This window comes from Triticum dicoccoides, chromosome 4A, assembly GCF_002162155.2.
Source record: "Triticum dicoccoides isolate Atlit2015 ecotype Zavitan chromosome 4A, WEW_v2.0, whole genome shotgun sequence".
Classification (NCBI taxonomy): domain Eukaryota; kingdom Viridiplantae; phylum Streptophyta; class Magnoliopsida; order Poales; family Poaceae; genus Triticum; species Triticum dicoccoides.
In genome coordinates this window covers 745,263,273-745,280,495 of record NC_041386.1, presented here as the reverse complement: position 1 = coordinate 745,280,495, position 17,223 = coordinate 745,263,273, and the positions used below count along the sequence as shown (strand labels likewise).

The following is a 17,223-nucleotide window of genomic DNA, read 5'->3' as shown; positions in this document are numbered from 1 at the left end:
TTGCTCCTTTCCACTCCTCTTTTGTTCCTTCGCTCACTCCATCATGAAGGGCGACCTCCTTAAGACGTGGCAGGGACTGGATCCTCGTGCTGCTAAAGCCATTCAAATCCTTGCATAGATTGGGGGATAACCACCGCTTTCTACTGCTGAACATTATTTTCACCTCTAAACCAGTTCTTCACCACCATGAGTTTGCGAACAGGGGAGGAACCCCACATCCCAAATTCAACATTCTATCTGAAGTATACCAAACGTGCAATCCCAATTTTTATACCAAACGAAGTATTAGGAGTAAAATGCAACATTCAATTCTTATTATTATTTTCTTGCTAAGACTAGCACACATAAATTGAACACAAACATCATCAAGTTGTTTTCTTTTGTGAAGAAAAGGGTACTTTCCTGATTACATTCATGAAACCAATGGTTCAATGCAGAACCACCAGATACATCTTATACTGACATGTGAAATAAATTATGAAAAACGAAGCTGATCTTGTGACGGTGTGAAGGACGATGATAAAGTTTTGTGAAGTAGACTCCAAACCCGAACGGGACCAAATATATGTCCAACAACATACACGGTGGACTCTGTCGCAGGACAGCAGAAAGCCACCAAATCTGAATTCATAAAAACAAACTCATGTGCATTCAAGGACAAACTTATCAGAAGCACTTCATAATCTTCAGGAGACTAGTCCCCATATCCGTAGTTGTCTGGCACACCCAGCACCTGAGAATCCACCATTAGCGCATCACAAAATTGATAACATATCGAAGCAACAGAAGCTACGGCTACTTAAAACGCCAACCTGATACTCGAAATACATCCCAGCCCTGTCCCAGGCAAGATTAATCCAGCCGATGCACCAACCGCCCCTGTCGCCTTGTGTGACGAAAGACACCAATTTTTACCAGCGACAGCAACCTTGCGCGCAGGCGCTGTTTGGTTTTTAGGCCTTGTTTCTGCAAGGCAGTCCAAGCAATGACCAATTTGACAATTGAAAACCATAGTAGTAGTAGGAAATATATGGTCGAAACTAAAAGAACTGCTCTAACAATCATCAAATTTCTAACATCTCCAGTGAACTTCCACAAGTCCAACTACATAAATCATAAAAAGAAACAGGAGCAGCCTGAATATCTCTAATCACTGTCAGACTTCTCCTTGCTAGCTATAAAAACACATATTTGAAAAGAATTTCCAATCGTATAATTTTTGTAGCATACATTTCGTATATTATTGATCTTATCGATAGTCAGAGACTAAATCTTGAAAGACGAAATAGGCCCTATATATCTGGATAGAGGGAGTACATCACCAAGAGAAGAATTGGAATAATTTAAAGCAAGTGTTATGTGTAAATTACCTGGGTGCCATCTTTCATATCTAGATCCTCTAAACATGCCACTCCTTCCATGTTCACTTTATAACTTTCCTTGCTCAGACCATTTTCCGTAGCAAAATCTTTTGGGTCCTCAATGTTATCCAGATCTTTCCCATCGTCATTATGTTGGCAACCACCACTAAGTTGTACTGCACAATAAAAAATGTAACATGTGTGCGTGAAGAGGGAGTATATATAACTCAACACAACGACACCAATAATTAACACAAAGACTTAATTACCAGACTGTTCAGTAGAAATGACATCGGATGGCGTTGTCATTGGTAACATCATATCAGTAGGTGGTGCTACTAGGCTCTCAGAATTCAACGCATGCTCACTTTCCACATCAATATTTTCGGTCGTATTAGTACTTATTGCCACAGGACTAGTTTCCATTGCAGACTCAGTGCCCATCAGGTCCTGGGCATCAACCATCTCAGAAGTAACAACTTGTACTGCACATAAAAAATGGCACATACATGCATGACGAGAGAGTATGTACAACTCAACACAACGAAGGAATTAACCAAAGTATTCCCTCCGTCCGAAAATAATTGTCATCAAAATGGATAAAAAGGGATGTATCTAAAACTAAAATACATCTAGATACATCCCCTTTTATTCATTTTGATGACAAGTACTCCCTCCGTCCCAAAATTCTTGTCTTAGATTTGTCTAGATACGGATGTATCTAATACTAAAACGTGACTTGATACATCTGTATTTGGACAAATCTAAGACAAGAATTTTGGGACGGAGGGAGTATTTCCGGACCGAGGGAGTAGTAATTAAGCTAAATAAGAGACACGTCACTTATTAGTTATTACCAGACTGTTGAGTGGACATATCGGTGGGCTGCGTTGGAACCAATAATGCGGTATCAGTATGTGGTGCCCCAGAGCTCTCAGAATTCTCTACAGGCTCACTTTCTACCACCATCGCGTCAACAGCTGTCTCTTCAGGGCTAATTTCAGGAGCAGCCTCAGTTCTCATCGGTTTGAAATGGTCATCAACCATTTGTTTCGTGACAAACAAGAGCTTGGGGTGTCTGGAGTGGTTCTTTATTGCTCCTTTCCACTCCTTTTTTGTTCCTTCGCTCACTCCATCATGAAGGGTGACCTCCTTAAGACGTGGCAGGCACTGGATCCTCGTGCTGCTAAAGCCATTCAAATCCTTGCATAGAAGCTGGAGAGACTCAAGGTCCGGCAGCGCCCCCTCTTCGATTACCAGCCCGGTAATGAGTTCCACCACTATGCATAGGCGTTTCAGGCTTCCGAGTGCATCCTCTTCGATGACGAGATTGTCCATTCGAGTTGCATTCAGCTTGAGGTACTTCAGGCCGCTTATGCTGTTCAGGGCTTCAAGAATGCCACTGCTCAGCTGAAGATGAGAGAATGAAAGACAAAGCTTAGTGAGTCCACCTAGCATGGTGACAAACGGAGGAAGGCTGGATATGTTGTTTCCTTGTAGCTTGAGCGAGCTAACATAGCAGGATGGATCACTTTCCAGGGAGAAATTCAGAAAGCCTTGAGACCATGCACCATTCATGTTAAGTGAGAGTGAACGAGCTTTGTTCGGGTCGGTGCCCCTCTCGATGAACTCCTTGATGGCCTCTGAGAGATGACTTAAATAGTTGCTGGCATCGGTGGTAGACTCGCACCATATTTTCACCTTTGTAAGTTTTTTCATTTCACCCATCAGCTGTGCAAATCCTTGGCTCTTGCCGTCCACAACAAATCCTGCTACTGTTTGCAGTTTACTGTTCTCTTCCTCTTGCAACCAAGCCTGTAGCTTACGCATTTTCCGGCCTCCTATACCTTGTGGGAGCTTGAACTTTCCAAACAGATGAAGTAAACTTTGTAGTTGCATGACTTGTGTGGGGAGAATATCTATATTCGTTCCTCTTACATCCAGTGTCTCCAAAAGTTGAAGCTTCTTGACCTCTTTGGGGAGAACTGTAATTTTAGAAGCGCCCCGGAGGCTTAGGTACCTGAGTAGCACCAGATTGCTGCATATCCCCTTGAGATGCTTGTCCTCCATGAGTTCATGGCACTCTTCTAAATCCAAAACTCTCATCAGTTTATACTTGGAAAAATTGAAGACAGATTTGTGCGCCTTGCCGAAGATCGTCAGAGAACGGAGAAAGGGTACATCATTTGGATTTATTCTGGAGCTAGCAGCACTTCCACTATGCAGAGAAAGCCAGCGGACTTTACTGGGTGGGGGAACATCATCGTACAACAAGGTAACAAAATTCTCACACATGGACTTGTGCAGGAGGAACTCGAGCATTATGCCGTGAGTTTGGCATGCCTTCACCTCTGCTCTGCTGCTGCTGCTGACATCAATAGGATGGATGATGCTCGAGTCGACCAGCTCGTTAAAATTGGCAAAAGCGACCTCTCGGGCACTGCGTTTGTGCTCTGCAGTGATGAAACCTTCAGCGGACCATCGCCTTATCAGGCTTCCTCTTCTGATTGGGCGGCCACTTGGGTAAATACCCAGATATAACAAGCATGTCTTGATATGTTGCTTACTTAGGCCGGTGTAGCTACGGACGAGCACACCATTCATACTGGCTAACTTCTTATTGTTCTCCAGATGTTCTCCAAGGTTTCCTCCCAGATCTGCCCATTGTTCCGGTCTGGATTCACCGTGCAACAACCGTGCTGTGGTCACAAGTGCAAGGGGCAGACCATCACATCTCTTTATTACCTCTGAACTTAGCTTCGTATCACCCACTGATGGTGGATACACCAAGGAAGCTTCCTCACAGAACAGTTGTCTTGAATGATCGTCGGCAAGAGTTCTCATTACATACACATGACCATCACTACTGCTGCTTTTGATTGCTATGGTCTGCCTGGCCGTCGTGACGAGAACTCTACTGTCGACCCCAGGAACAACAGGGAAAGCATCTTTTATATCGACCCAAAAGTCTTCCCGCATGTCATCGATTACAATTAAGAACCTATAAGTAAGAGAAACGAGTTAGAATCTTCAGGCAAAGCAACTATTGGATAGCACAAGGAAATCGAAGTTATATTGCTAAAAAGAAACGACTTAGAATCTTGAGGCCAAGCAACTATCGATAGCACAAGGAAACCGAAGTAGTATTGCTAAAAGACGCTTCATTATAGCACTGAAGTTTGATCTTTTATTGAGTACGCAAAAATCTCCTTTGTGCTTGAAAACAAAAGACATACTAATATATGAAAATTTAGATTCTTCTAATTTTCTTTTATACTTTCATGTTGTTTAACATTCGTCATGTGTTATGAACCAGCATACGCGCCCACCCGATTGGTATTTCTCTCTTCACAGGATACAGAGTTGAAGAGACAGAGAGTAGAATTCAGAGAAGGAAGAGTGCAGCAGATTGAGAATTTCAGGGGAAGAGGAGAAGAGCAGAGTTACAGGTCACAAGCTTTTCCAATGGCAAAAAACAACCCCAAAGCAAACAACTCTCGCTTAAGGACCGGGACAGCTGTCGACGACGCACCGACTAGGCGACTACACAGCCAACCGTCAGATCAAGCAGTCCACTCTGGGCTACTGAATCGTGCAGCTCGGCGGCGCTCTTGCTTAGAGCGTCTGAGTTATTCAGCTTGTTCTCCTGTACTCTGCTCCAGCAGTTCTGCCACTGTGCTTGGACGCTCCCTATGACTCATCTTCTAAAACGATTTGTAGAGTTTGTGTCTAATATTTGTACAATTTGGGTACTTGGGTTACTGTTGAACTTCCAGCAAGCCATACATTGTATGGATATAGATCAGTGAATGGAAGGTGCTATAGGTGGAAAAGATGTTAGTGTTAATGTTGAGAACTTGTGCTTGCTGTCAGAGTCGAGAAATTAATAACTTTTAAGGTTGTATCACATGTTGCGACAATGAGATTAACAAAAGAATTCCATCCTCCAAAAATGTGGCAATTGCTGGTTGCATCAAATTGTGCTAAAATAAAGATGCATTTTATATGGCTATAATATAGATGATACTCTAGTGTTGTGGATACTGGGTAGTGGGTAAGCATGTTGTAGAGCATAGAAACATGAGTCGAGAAATCCAATGGAAGCATAACTGGGTAGGAAATTTCTTGTACCTCTGGGTCCCAAGGCGCTTCTGTATGGTTGCACAGAGCTTGGTGTTGCTGGAGCTTGCGCTAATGGTGGTTGTATGCGCTCCAAGTTCCTGCAGTATCGCTTGGAGAAGATCTTCTGGGCCTTTCTCTGCAGCTCGAACCCAAGCCCGTGCCGGGTATTGGCTCTCGTCGTCAAGTCTGTCGTACACACGCTTGGCAAGTTGAGACTTGCCGATGCCACCGAATCCGACGACGGAGATCACCTTGAGCTTCTCCTTGGGTTGGTGACCTTGCGTCGAACTTCCCCTTATCAGCTCCATGAGCTCCTCCTCGGCCGCGTCCGTGCCCACGGGGTTATCGGTGTACATCTCCGGCTCCGGCTTCACTTCATGCGCCCATGAATCAAAGACTGCGGTGGCCCGGCCATGTCCATACGCTAGATCGGTGTACTTCTTTCTCAGCTCCGACGCCTCGTCTGACCGCTTCCTGAGACGGACGATCGCCGCAGTAAACTTGCCACGGGCCCGCACCGTCTTCAGCCAGTGAGCTTTCCGACGGATCCACCCCGCGTCGGCGACGGGCGCCGTCGAGATGCGGTGTATGAAGCGGTCGATGCAATCGTCAATGTCGTACGCCAGGTCACGCACGATCTTGATCCATTCCTGATGCGCCTCTGCGGCGTCGCTTGCATGCTGATGATTACCATCATCTGTGATGGCGGCAGCAATGATCGAACACTCCCTTTGGATGTGTTCGATGTCATGCTCCAGTTCCGCCAGCAGCCTCCGTCTTCTCAGAAAGAAACCGGTGAGCTTAGGCGCGACCTTCGCCGCCACCGTGGCAACCACAGTTAATTCGATCATGGCCGCGCCGGAGTTCCGATCAGATCATAATTGACACTGATTTCTTCCCTCCACTCCCCTCCTCCGCCCTCATGGAAGCTCGTGGATACAGAAAATAGTTGAGCAACTCAGCAGAGAAACCAGGAGACTACGATTTTGCTAGCAATGATGCCAACCCACACCAACCATATGAATAAGCTAATAGAAGGATAGAGAAATAGCAGGGATAAGAGCAGGGGTATCTTATTTCTACATCCCGGTGGGTGACATGGGTCCAGCCTGCAAATAATGATGTTCACATGGAAGTCCACTGCTGGTCAGTGCATCTACAACGGGAGCCAACACTTTCCATCACTTTCCCCTATAGGTCCCGACGGACAACCCAACTGGACAGTGTAACAATGGAGCAGAGAGAAGAAGAAGAAAAATAACCCCATGGGGCCCTTAAATTGTCCTATCCAGTCCCCGAAGAACTTTCTTTGTTTGTTTTTTCTTTCTCCCTCCACCCCATCAATTATATGCATGTGACTAGACATGGGCTAAAAGTGAGGGGCATGGCTGGGCGCACAAACAAATAAGGGTTTGAAGTGAACACGCCTGGATAGCGCCCAAACACGTCCATAGATGTACGCATGGGGGTTGTCAAATTAGCCCATGATAACTCACAAGTATAGGAGATCACAACAGTTTTCGAGGGTAGAGTATTCAACCCAAATTTATTGATTCGACACAAGAAGAGACAAAAAATATTCTTAAGTATTAGCAGTTGAGTTGTCAATTCAACCATACCTGGAGGATAAATATCTGGAACAAAGTGATTATTAGTAAACTAGTTTGATAGTTCGATAGTGAGTAACCAAAGTAGCAATGATAACGGTAATAGTAACAGTATCAGATTTGTAACAAGTGTAGCAAGACTGAGAAATAGAATACCCCTCTTCTTCGGAGTAGGTTTAAGCGGTGGTTCAGTAAGTGTCCATTCATTATCATTCTTTAATATATTCATTAATAATTCCTCCGCTTGAGTAATAGTTCATTCCCTGAAAACACACGCAACACAACTATCTAGGTAGTCCCTAGAATCATCATTTATACCATTATAGAAGATATTAAGTATTTCATTTTTCTTAAGAGGATGATCTGGCAAAGCATTAAGTAGCTGGAGAAGCCTCCCCAAACTTGTGGGAAACTCTCTTCTTCAACCTGCACAAAGTTAAATATTTTCTGCAAGGCAGCTTGTTTATTATGAGCAGGGAAATATTTTTTAGGGAAGTAGTAAATCATATCCTGGAGACTACACACACAAGCAGAAGTAAGAGTATTGTACCAAGCCTGAGCATCACCCTTTAATGAAAAAGGGAACAACTTAAGAATATAGTAGTAACGAATCTTTTCCTCATGAGCAAAGAGAGTGGCAATATCATTCAACTTAGTAAGATGTGCCATAACAGTTTCAGATTCAGTACCATAGAAAGGATCAGAATCAACCAAAGTAATCAGTTCAGGATCAACAGAAAACTCATAATGTTTATCAGTGATAAAGATGGGAGAAGTGGCAAAGTTAGGATCACACTTAATTCGCTCCCTAATAGACTTTTCTTTCAGCACAACAAGCAATTCTAAAGCTTCTTCTATATTGTTGCAATCAAGAATAGCTAAAGCAGTTTCTTTATCAAAAGTAGTGTTCATCAGGTATTTCAGTTCTAACAGGACTAGACAAGAAAGGTGAATCGAGATTTTCAAGAGTTTCAACAATCTTGGCTTTCTCAATTTCTCTGGCATTAGCAAGTTGTTCATTAAGAAATTCATCAAGTGACACAATATTATCAAGCATAGTACTAGCATCATCAACAACATCATTCAAAGCAGAAGCAGTATCATTCATAGCATCATTCAAAGCATCATTCATAACAGAAGTAGCATCATCAATAACATGAGACATAGCAGAATTCATAGCAGGTGGTGGTGTTGCAATCTTACTCAAAATAGATGGTGAATCAAGTGCAGAGATAGATGATAGTTCCTTACCTCCCCTCGTAGTAGAGGGAATGATCTTGGTTCTATCATCCTTAAGATTCTTCACAGTGACAAACAGATATACATTCCAAGTGACTTCACAAATATAGCTATGCTCCCTGGCAACGGCCGAGAAAAAGGTCTTGATAACCCACAAGTATAGGGGATCGCAACCGTTTTCGAGGGTAGAGTATTCAACCCAAATTTATTGATTTGACACAAGGGGAGCCAAATAATATTTGAAAGTATTAGCAGTTGAGTTGTCAATTCAACCACACTTGGAGGATAAATATCTGCAGCAAAGTGATTAGTAGCAAAGTAGTTTGATAGTTCGATAGTAGTAACCAAAGTAGCAATGGTAACGGTAAGAGTAACAGTAGCAGATTTGTAACAAGCGTAACAGTAGCAGCAACAGTAGTAACTTAGCAAGTATCAATATGTCGAAACTTGTAGGCACTGGATCGGTGATGATGGGTGTGTGTTGGATGATATCGATCATATAGCAGTTATAACCTAGGGCGACACAGAACTAGCTCCAATTCGTCAATACACTGTAGGCATGCATTCCGTAAATAGTCATACGTGCTTATGGAAAAGAACATGCATGGCATATTTTGTCCTACCCTCCCGTGGCAGCGGGGTCCATAAGGAAACTAAGGATATGAAGGCCTCCTTTTTAATAGAGAACCATAACAAAGCATTAACACATAGTGAATACATGAACTCCTCAAACTACGTTAATCACCGGAAAGAATCCCAGTTATTGTCACCTTGGGGTATGCAGATCATAACACATAGCAGGTGCATACAACTTGCAAGGTCGGATCAAGAACACGAATATATTCATGAAAACATAAACGGTTCAAATCTGAAATCATGGCACTCGGACCCTAGTGACAAGCATGAAGCATAGCAAAGTCATAGAAACATCAATCTCAGAACATAGTGGATACTAGGGACCAAGCCCTAACAAAACTAACTCGATTACATGACCGATCTCATCCAACCCCTTCACCGACCAGAAAGCCTACGAAGGAATTACTCACTCCCGGTGAAGAGCATCATGGAATTGGCGATGGAGAGAGGTTGGTGATGATGAAGATCGAGATTCCCCTCTCCGGAGCCCCAAACGGGCTCTAGATCTGGCCTCCCGATGAAGAACGGGAGGTGGCGGCAGCTCTGTCTCATGAAACACGATAAAACTTTCTCTCGTATTTTTTCTCCGCAAAAGTGAATTTATAGGCTTGGAGTTTGGGTCAGGGGGCCTCCAGAGCCCCACACAGCACCAGGGCGCGCCCGAGGGGGGAGGGGGGCGCCCAGGTGCCATTTGGCCACCTGGGACCCCCTATGGAGTGGGTCTTGGCTCCATAATTCCTCATATATTCAATAAAAAATCATCAAAAAGTTTCGTCCAGTTATGAGAACTTTGATTTCTCCACAAAAACAACACCATGGCAATTCTGCTGAAAACAACGTCAGTCCGGGTTAGTTCCATTCAAATCATGGAAATTAGAGTCCAAAACAAGAGCAAAAGTGTTTGGAAAAGTAGATACGATGAAGACGTATCAACTCCCCCAAGCTTAACTCATTGCTTGTCCTCAAGCAATTCAGTTGGCAAACTGACATTGATAAAGAAAAACTTTATAAACTTTTTTGTTCTTGTGCTTTTGAATATGCTTAAACAACATCCAAGTTTTCAGGAAAGATTATAACTAACCACAATCATGATAACTCTTAGAAACCATATTCATTCATATCAATGGCATAATCAACTAGTGAGCAATAATAAAGTATCTTAAATGCCAACACTTTGTCAAAACAATCATGATATAATATGACAATGATTGTATCTTGCTAGCCCTTTCTGAGACCGCAAAACATAAATGAAGAGCACCTCGAAAGTTCGAGCAGCGACTAAACATTGTAATTCATAGCAACAAAGATCCAGTCATGATGCATTCAACGATTACCATACACAATGCATGAGGATGACAATAATGCTCTCCGATCTGGTGCTTGTTTGAGAAGGTGATCACTCAACAATAAAAGTAAATAGATAGGCCCTTCGCAGAGAGAAGCATGGATTCGCAGAGGTGCTAGAGCCCAAGGTTTAAAACATAGATAAAATTTATTTTTGGGTGGCATGCCCTTCCTGTCAACGTCACGACCGAGATTTTTCAATATCTTCCTTGCTAAACAAATTAGTTGCGGTTCCCAAGCGATAAAATTAAAGTTTACTCCCCCTCCACCATTCATATCACAAGCCATGGCTAACCGAATCCTCGAGTGCCCTCCATACCAACAACAGTGCGGGGGAGTTTGTTTTATCATTTGCAATTTTGATTTGGGACTGGGAATCCCGATTACCACCACTACAAAAAAATACACTTCTGTGATGATACGTGTTTGTCACAGTAGGTCGCGCTTTTTGTCATGCATGTACGTCCATGACAATTTGATGATAGAATCAAAATAGTCATACCTGTGCTGTCGTAGAAATGTTCCATGACATAACCAAAATTATCATCACGGAAGTGTCCACTTCCATGACGATAAATCGTGCTTCACAGAAGTGCTTTCATCAAGGATGACCGACACGTGGCATCCACCGTAACGGAACGCGTTAAGCTATCGGTTTGGGTTTTGGATCCGATAACCCGTTAACAGCCCCGACCAATGGGGATTTTCCACGTGTGAAATCATCATTGGCTTGAGGAAACACGCGTCGGCTCATCATTGGGACAGATGTCATCCACTCATTGGACAGAAGGCGCCTATGATACGTCGACACATGGCACGGCCCAGCAGAGGCCCATTCCTGTGAAAAGGCCGGCCCGTTTGACTTGGTCAAAAGGTGGCGGGCCGGCCCATGGAAAGCTTGTTAATGGCCTGTTTTCATATAGCCCATTTACAGCCCGCTAACCCAAGGCCCGTTACGCCCTATCCGAATTAGGCCCAGTAGCGTCATCTGGGCCATCCAATATGATTCCAGCCCGTTTTCACTTCTGGCCCATGTATGGCCCATTACGTCTTTCGGCCCATATGAGGCCCTATGTAACTCTTGTCCTATTAACGGCCCGTGGTGAAACTGGCCCGTAATGAACAGTGTATCACTTTATACCCATTAAGGGCCCGTTATTCAGTTGGGCTGTTTCCAGCCCATGTTATCTTTTGGCCTTCTCAGAGCCCATTTATTCTTGGGCTCATTTCCAGCATTTGTTTACTTACGGCCCATTACTGTCATTTTCTGCTTGTGGGCCAAATTCAGCCCGTGGTTACAGTCAGCCCGTTTGTGGTCCGTTAATACGTTGGGCCGTTTTCATAGCATCATCAAATACGACCTATTAACGATGGCCCGTTATGGTCGTCCCATGAACGGGCGATTCCAACTCTAGCCGTTTAAGGCCATAATGCGGCCTGTCATTGGCCCATGTTTGGCCAATCGATCATATGGCCCGTATAAGGCCCGTTGATGATACGGCCCGTAGAAGGCCCATTGTTTCTACGGCCCGTGCAAGGCCCACTGTTTCTACGGCCCGTAGAAGTCCTACTATTTCTACATCCCGTAGAAGGCCCACTGTTTCTACGGCCCGTAGGAGGCCCAGTGTCACTACAGTAAATATTAGCCCATGGTTATTGTGGCCTACTTTTAAAAAATAGGTTATTGCAGCCACTAGCAAACCGCGGAAAAAGAACTGCACTGACTACAAGAAAATAAATAAACAAGACAACAAGGAAATAAATAAGCAAGCAACTTATGCTAGGCTATCACGGCTATTACACATATTACATCCACTGGGCATCAAAGTTCGCCACCAGTGCAAATATAGGGAACAAAGTAGCATATAAACGCCGCAGCAAAACAAGTCCAGAACTGAAACCACTTTAGAAAAGTTCAAGAAACAATATCTTGGGTACCCATAATGCTGGCAAGATGCTTAGCAAGCTTATTAACTTTCTCTTGTTTGGCGCTTAAATCCTCCAGCGCTTGCTGTTGCACAAGAAAGTATGCATCTGAATTCTGCAGGGACTTCCGCAGTCCTTCGGCTTCTTGCAGCAGCACAGCTGACTGATGCCTTTCAGCTTGTAGCTGAGACTGAAGAAGCCGAGGTGATTCAGGCAGCGAGTTCGAAGAGCTTGTGCCAGTGGTACTGGCCAGTAACTCGAACACTACATCAATGCAGGACTGTGGGGTTTTCTCACTGTCTACAAGATCGTTTTTATCACCTTTCTTGGAGACCAACAGGGTTGTCTCACTATCTTGAACCTTATCTGCATTACTTTCTCTACCATTGCATAGTGGGGTGCTCTTCTCCAATATTCTGTTTGCATACTACAAGAGAAACAAGCAGACACATCACAGGTTTAGCTTGTAGTATACAAACTCATTTTGGTAAACCGGTTCAGTAGTAAGGTGGATAGGATAACAACATGAAACAAACATATATCTATCTACTATGGTCACTGTATTGTCCATATCATTCTAGTTTATGTTCCCTAATCAAGATAGAGACACAGTTCAACTCATATATTTTTAAGACACAGCAGCATAGACAGAATATAAGTGTGAGAAACTACACAACATTGGCAGCACTTGTAATGTGCATCACATGAGAACATAACTGTTTATACAACTTAAACTGAAATCAATATAGAGCAAGAAGTTAGAACAGCAATCAAATTAAAGAAATAGGTTTACAACATACCTGTTGCGCCATTGGAGTTTCAGTTGGATCCTTCAAGTTCAAAAGTAGTTGGTATGAGTAAATACAGTGATGCAACAACAAAGGAGTATGGACCATAGCTACGGAATCTGACCTGAGAACAGTTGCTCTTCTGCTTTAAACGTGGAGTTTGGGTTAGCTGTGGTGGTCTTCGTGCTTTGGGCACTGCAGTATTTTTACAAACTGCTCGTGTGGGGGTACTCTGTTGTGGACATGGTGCTTTGTCAACTATAAGTGGGTTACTATCCACTGGGGTTGCGGTTAGATGGGTTGTAGCTGGTTCTCTGCCCAACGGTGTAAGTGTGCAATCTGGAAGAGTCTCGATTATGTGCGGTGGGGCTAGTTTGTAGGCCAGTACAACCATGGTTCTATCTGCATCGACGGGTAGCACTGTCTTTTGTGAAGAACGGGTTTTTGCTCCCTTAGATACTGCCATCACCCCCTCCAATTCATATGGCCAGCCAACAAGAAAAGAAATTGAACGTACAGACATTGTATGATAGACAGATGTGGTAATTCACATATATGTTGTCTAACCAAACAGGACAGCATGACACAATTTCACATATATGATGCCTAACTAAACAGGATAGCATGACACAGTTTCAGATATATGATGGATAACTTAACAGGATATAATGGCATAATTCAACATATGATGAGTACTAAACAGGATGACATGACAAAACTACATGATGTCTTTCTAAAATAGGTTGGGATGAAATAATTCACATACATGTTGTCTAAGTATACAGGATGACATGATATAATTGACATAATTGATTCATATACTAAGCAGCTGGCACTCGCATGTATGATCTCTAAAATAAGCAGATAGAATTCAATATTGTGCATATGATGTCTAAACTAAGCATTGCAAGACACCATATGCATCATATGAGAAATATAAACATTGCAACTTAGAGCATACACCTCAGGTGGGATATAGGACTGGTCATCTGTCTCTGAATCCTTCTCTGAGGAGCTCCCTGTAACCATCGAGATATATGCTTCAACAGGCACCATTGCCTGCTCTGAAGACCTTGTTTTCAATCCAGATTTTTCCATAACCGGCTCAAATGGCTGATACACATGAAGAGTAGTTCAACATACACATATTGTCGACAAATGGAATACGTAATAAAAAAAGATGGCATGAGATAATTCACATATATGATGCCTGGCTCCATGGCGGTGCATAATTCACATATATGATAACTGGCTGAAAAACATGGCATTGCATAATTCACATATCTGATATAGAAAGCAAACATGAGGCATTCACACAAAGCATGTCTAATCTAAGTAGATGGCATGGCAATGCAAGACACCATATGCATGATATGAGCAATATAACCCAGCCACGTTAGAGCATGCACCTCGGGGGGGGGGATACGACTGGTCATCTCTCTCTGAATCCTCCTCTGAGGAGCTATCTGTAACCAGCAAGAAATCTGCATCGACAGGTAGCACTGACAGCTCAGAAGACCTTGTTTTCACTCCACATTTTCCCATGACCGACTCAAATGGCTGATGCACAGGAAGAGTAGATGAATGTATAAACATTGTTGATAAATGGAATACATTATGGAAAAAATATGGCACGATACAATTCATATATACGATGACTGGCTAAACAGGATGGCATTGCATGATTCACGTATATGATGCCTGGCTAAAGAAGATGACATTGCATAATTCCCATATACTCCCTCCGTTCCTAAATATTTGTCTTTTTTGAGATTTCAAATGGACTACCCCATACAGATGTATATAGACATATTTTAGAGTGTAGATTCACTCATTTTGTTCCGTATGTAGTCACTTGTTGAAATCTCTAAAAAGACAAATATTTAAGAATGGTAGGAGTATGATATAGAAACCAAACATGTGGCATTCACACAAAGCAAATCTAAAGTAAGCTGATGACATATAATATGTATAATGTAAGCAATGCAAGAGGCCATATGCATGATATAACAAACATCAACATGCCAGGTTAGAGCAAACACCTCAGGTGGTAAACAGGCGTGGTCGGCTCCTTCTGAATCTCCATCTGAACAGTTATCTTCCTCTGGAATACAATATGGAAATGCAAGAGAGGGGGGGGGGGACTTTGCCCACCATGGAGCGGCGTCTGCATGACATTATATTCGCATGCAACGGTCTTCTCTTTTTCTCTACGTGTTCAGTATGATTGTGTACAATATCTAACATGCATAATTAAAAAAATAGTTACATTTTGCAAGGCCTAAGGGGTGCATGCAAAAATCAAGACTGATGGTAGCAAATGAGTGGATGGATCCAAAACTAATGAAGGTAGATTATAGCTTCAGTTTAAAAAGATAGACAATGGATCATCTATTGTTTGTTGCCCACCCAACATGAACCACATAGAAGACCCCAGATGAACCAGATAGTAGATAGATACTATTCGTTGCTGGCTCGATATGAGACCCATGGGCAATTCAAAACTCAAGATTGAACGATAAAGTAGCAGGTAATAATAACCGATGTATAACGTAAGCAAACACGAAAGACTGCGACCTCTCTTCGGGAACTGTGTAGTCCTCAGGTTCATCTGCTCAGTTGATGATGGTAATGCAGTTGGCATGGCTGCCGGCAATAGGGAAGATGATTTGAGGCGGTGAAAGAAAGTCTGCAGCGGGGATCTCTGCTGCAGTGCACGCTTCTGTCGATGGTGCACCTCAGGTGGGGTGGATCATGGCACGGCAGGAGCAGGACATAACACACAGAGTTTTCTTTGACGCTAATCTGAAAATAAAGTAAATCTGTAAGGGCCCCTTAGAATTAGAGGATTCTATAAACGCAGGGACAGGAAAAACACAGGAATAGGATACGAATGCACGTGCAAAACAGAGCATTTGGAAACATAGGATTTCAGTCAACCTGGGTGTTTGGCTCACATGAATTGGAAGAATAGAGGAATGGAGAAACAAAGTGATGCGATGAGTGTACAACCTCTTAAGCATAGCCTTGTGGACATCAACATCATTGGGTTGGACGTGGAGGATGGTGATGGTGCTGGTGTGACTGTCGGAGGCAGGGAAGAAGATCCGAGGCCTCTGGAAATGGCGCCAAGGGTACTGCTCCGCTGTGATGGACGGTTCCGTCGTTGGAGCAGCTCCGCTAAGGTGTACGGCGACGAGGCTGAAGCATGACAAGACAGACAAGGTTAATCTGAAGTGGGACCATAATGTCATCTGCAATAGATGATTTAAAATACATCACCAAAAAGTGCTAGATGTAAAACGCATCAGCCGCGCCACGGCCGCTCCGACAGATGCTGTAAGTACTGTTCACTCTGAACTTAAATGAAGAAAATTAACTTCACAGTCGAAACTGAATTTTACTGTCGAAACTGATTGAACTAGTAACAGATCATTGCAATAGATGTTTAGGGCGTTCGAGCACTAGTAGCAGAGAAGCAGTGATCTAAATCAGTAGACGCTCGAGCAGGGAATGCACTAGCAGAGAGCAAGTCGTGCAGTAGCACCGCGAGCGAGTGCTAAAGTAGCAACTCCTGTAGCTGCCGGAGGTCGTGCAGCAGTAGCAGCGCAAGCGAGAGCAAGAGCAGAGCAGCAGCATGAAAGAAAGCAGGAGCAGTGCAGCAGCGCGACCGACAGCAAGAACAGAGCTGCAGCGCGAGCGAGAGTCGGAGCAGCTGCAGCTAGTGCCGTTGTGGAAGTCGCCACCGAGGAAGCAACGACATGGGGGAGAGACGCCATGGATGATGTGGCCGGCGACGGTGCTGTCGATGGAGACGCCATGTCTGCTCGGTATCGAGCACCGGCAGCCCCATGAGATCGAATAAAAGATAAAATGAAACGGTGAGTGCAGAACCTCCTTAGTGGCGCCGAGTTGGCCTCGGCTTCATCGGAGGAATTGGTGAGGGTGCTACGGTTCCGGTGGGGCTGGTCAAGATGGCGCTGTGGGGATTGAGGTGGCGCGATAGACGAGGCAAACATCGAGGCAGCTCCTTGGAGGTGGAGGACAGGGCGGCTGATCCGGCGGGACGACGAGATCGACAACGGATCCTCATCCGGTGCAGTGGATGAGGGACGGCGAGCTGTTGTGGTGGACGACGTAGTTGGGGAAGAGTCTCCGGCTGGGCGGCGGTCGGGAGGCCGACGGAGGAGCGTGGGGTTT

At 43.9% G+C, this 17,223-nt stretch overlaps 1 protein-coding gene across 1 annotated transcript; it reads right to left on the bottom strand.

Moving 5' to 3' along the window:
* Positions 1-349: 349 nt before the first annotated feature.
* Positions 350-6,509, bottom strand: LOC119288400 (disease resistance protein RGA4-like). Its single transcript, XM_037568023.1, has 6 exons — positions 5,493-6,509; positions 2,219-4,362; positions 1,631-1,846; positions 1,371-1,537; positions 813-966; positions 350-733 (listed from the first exon to the last, which is right to left on the bottom strand). The coding sequence occupies exons 1-5, from the start codon at positions 6,332-6,334 to the stop codon at positions 853-855; spliced, it is 3,483 nt and encodes a 1,160-aa protein (XP_037423920.1). The 5' UTR covers positions 6,335-6,509; the 3' UTR covers positions 350-733; positions 813-852.
* Between the last annotated feature and the right edge of the window lie 10,714 nt (positions 6,510-17,223).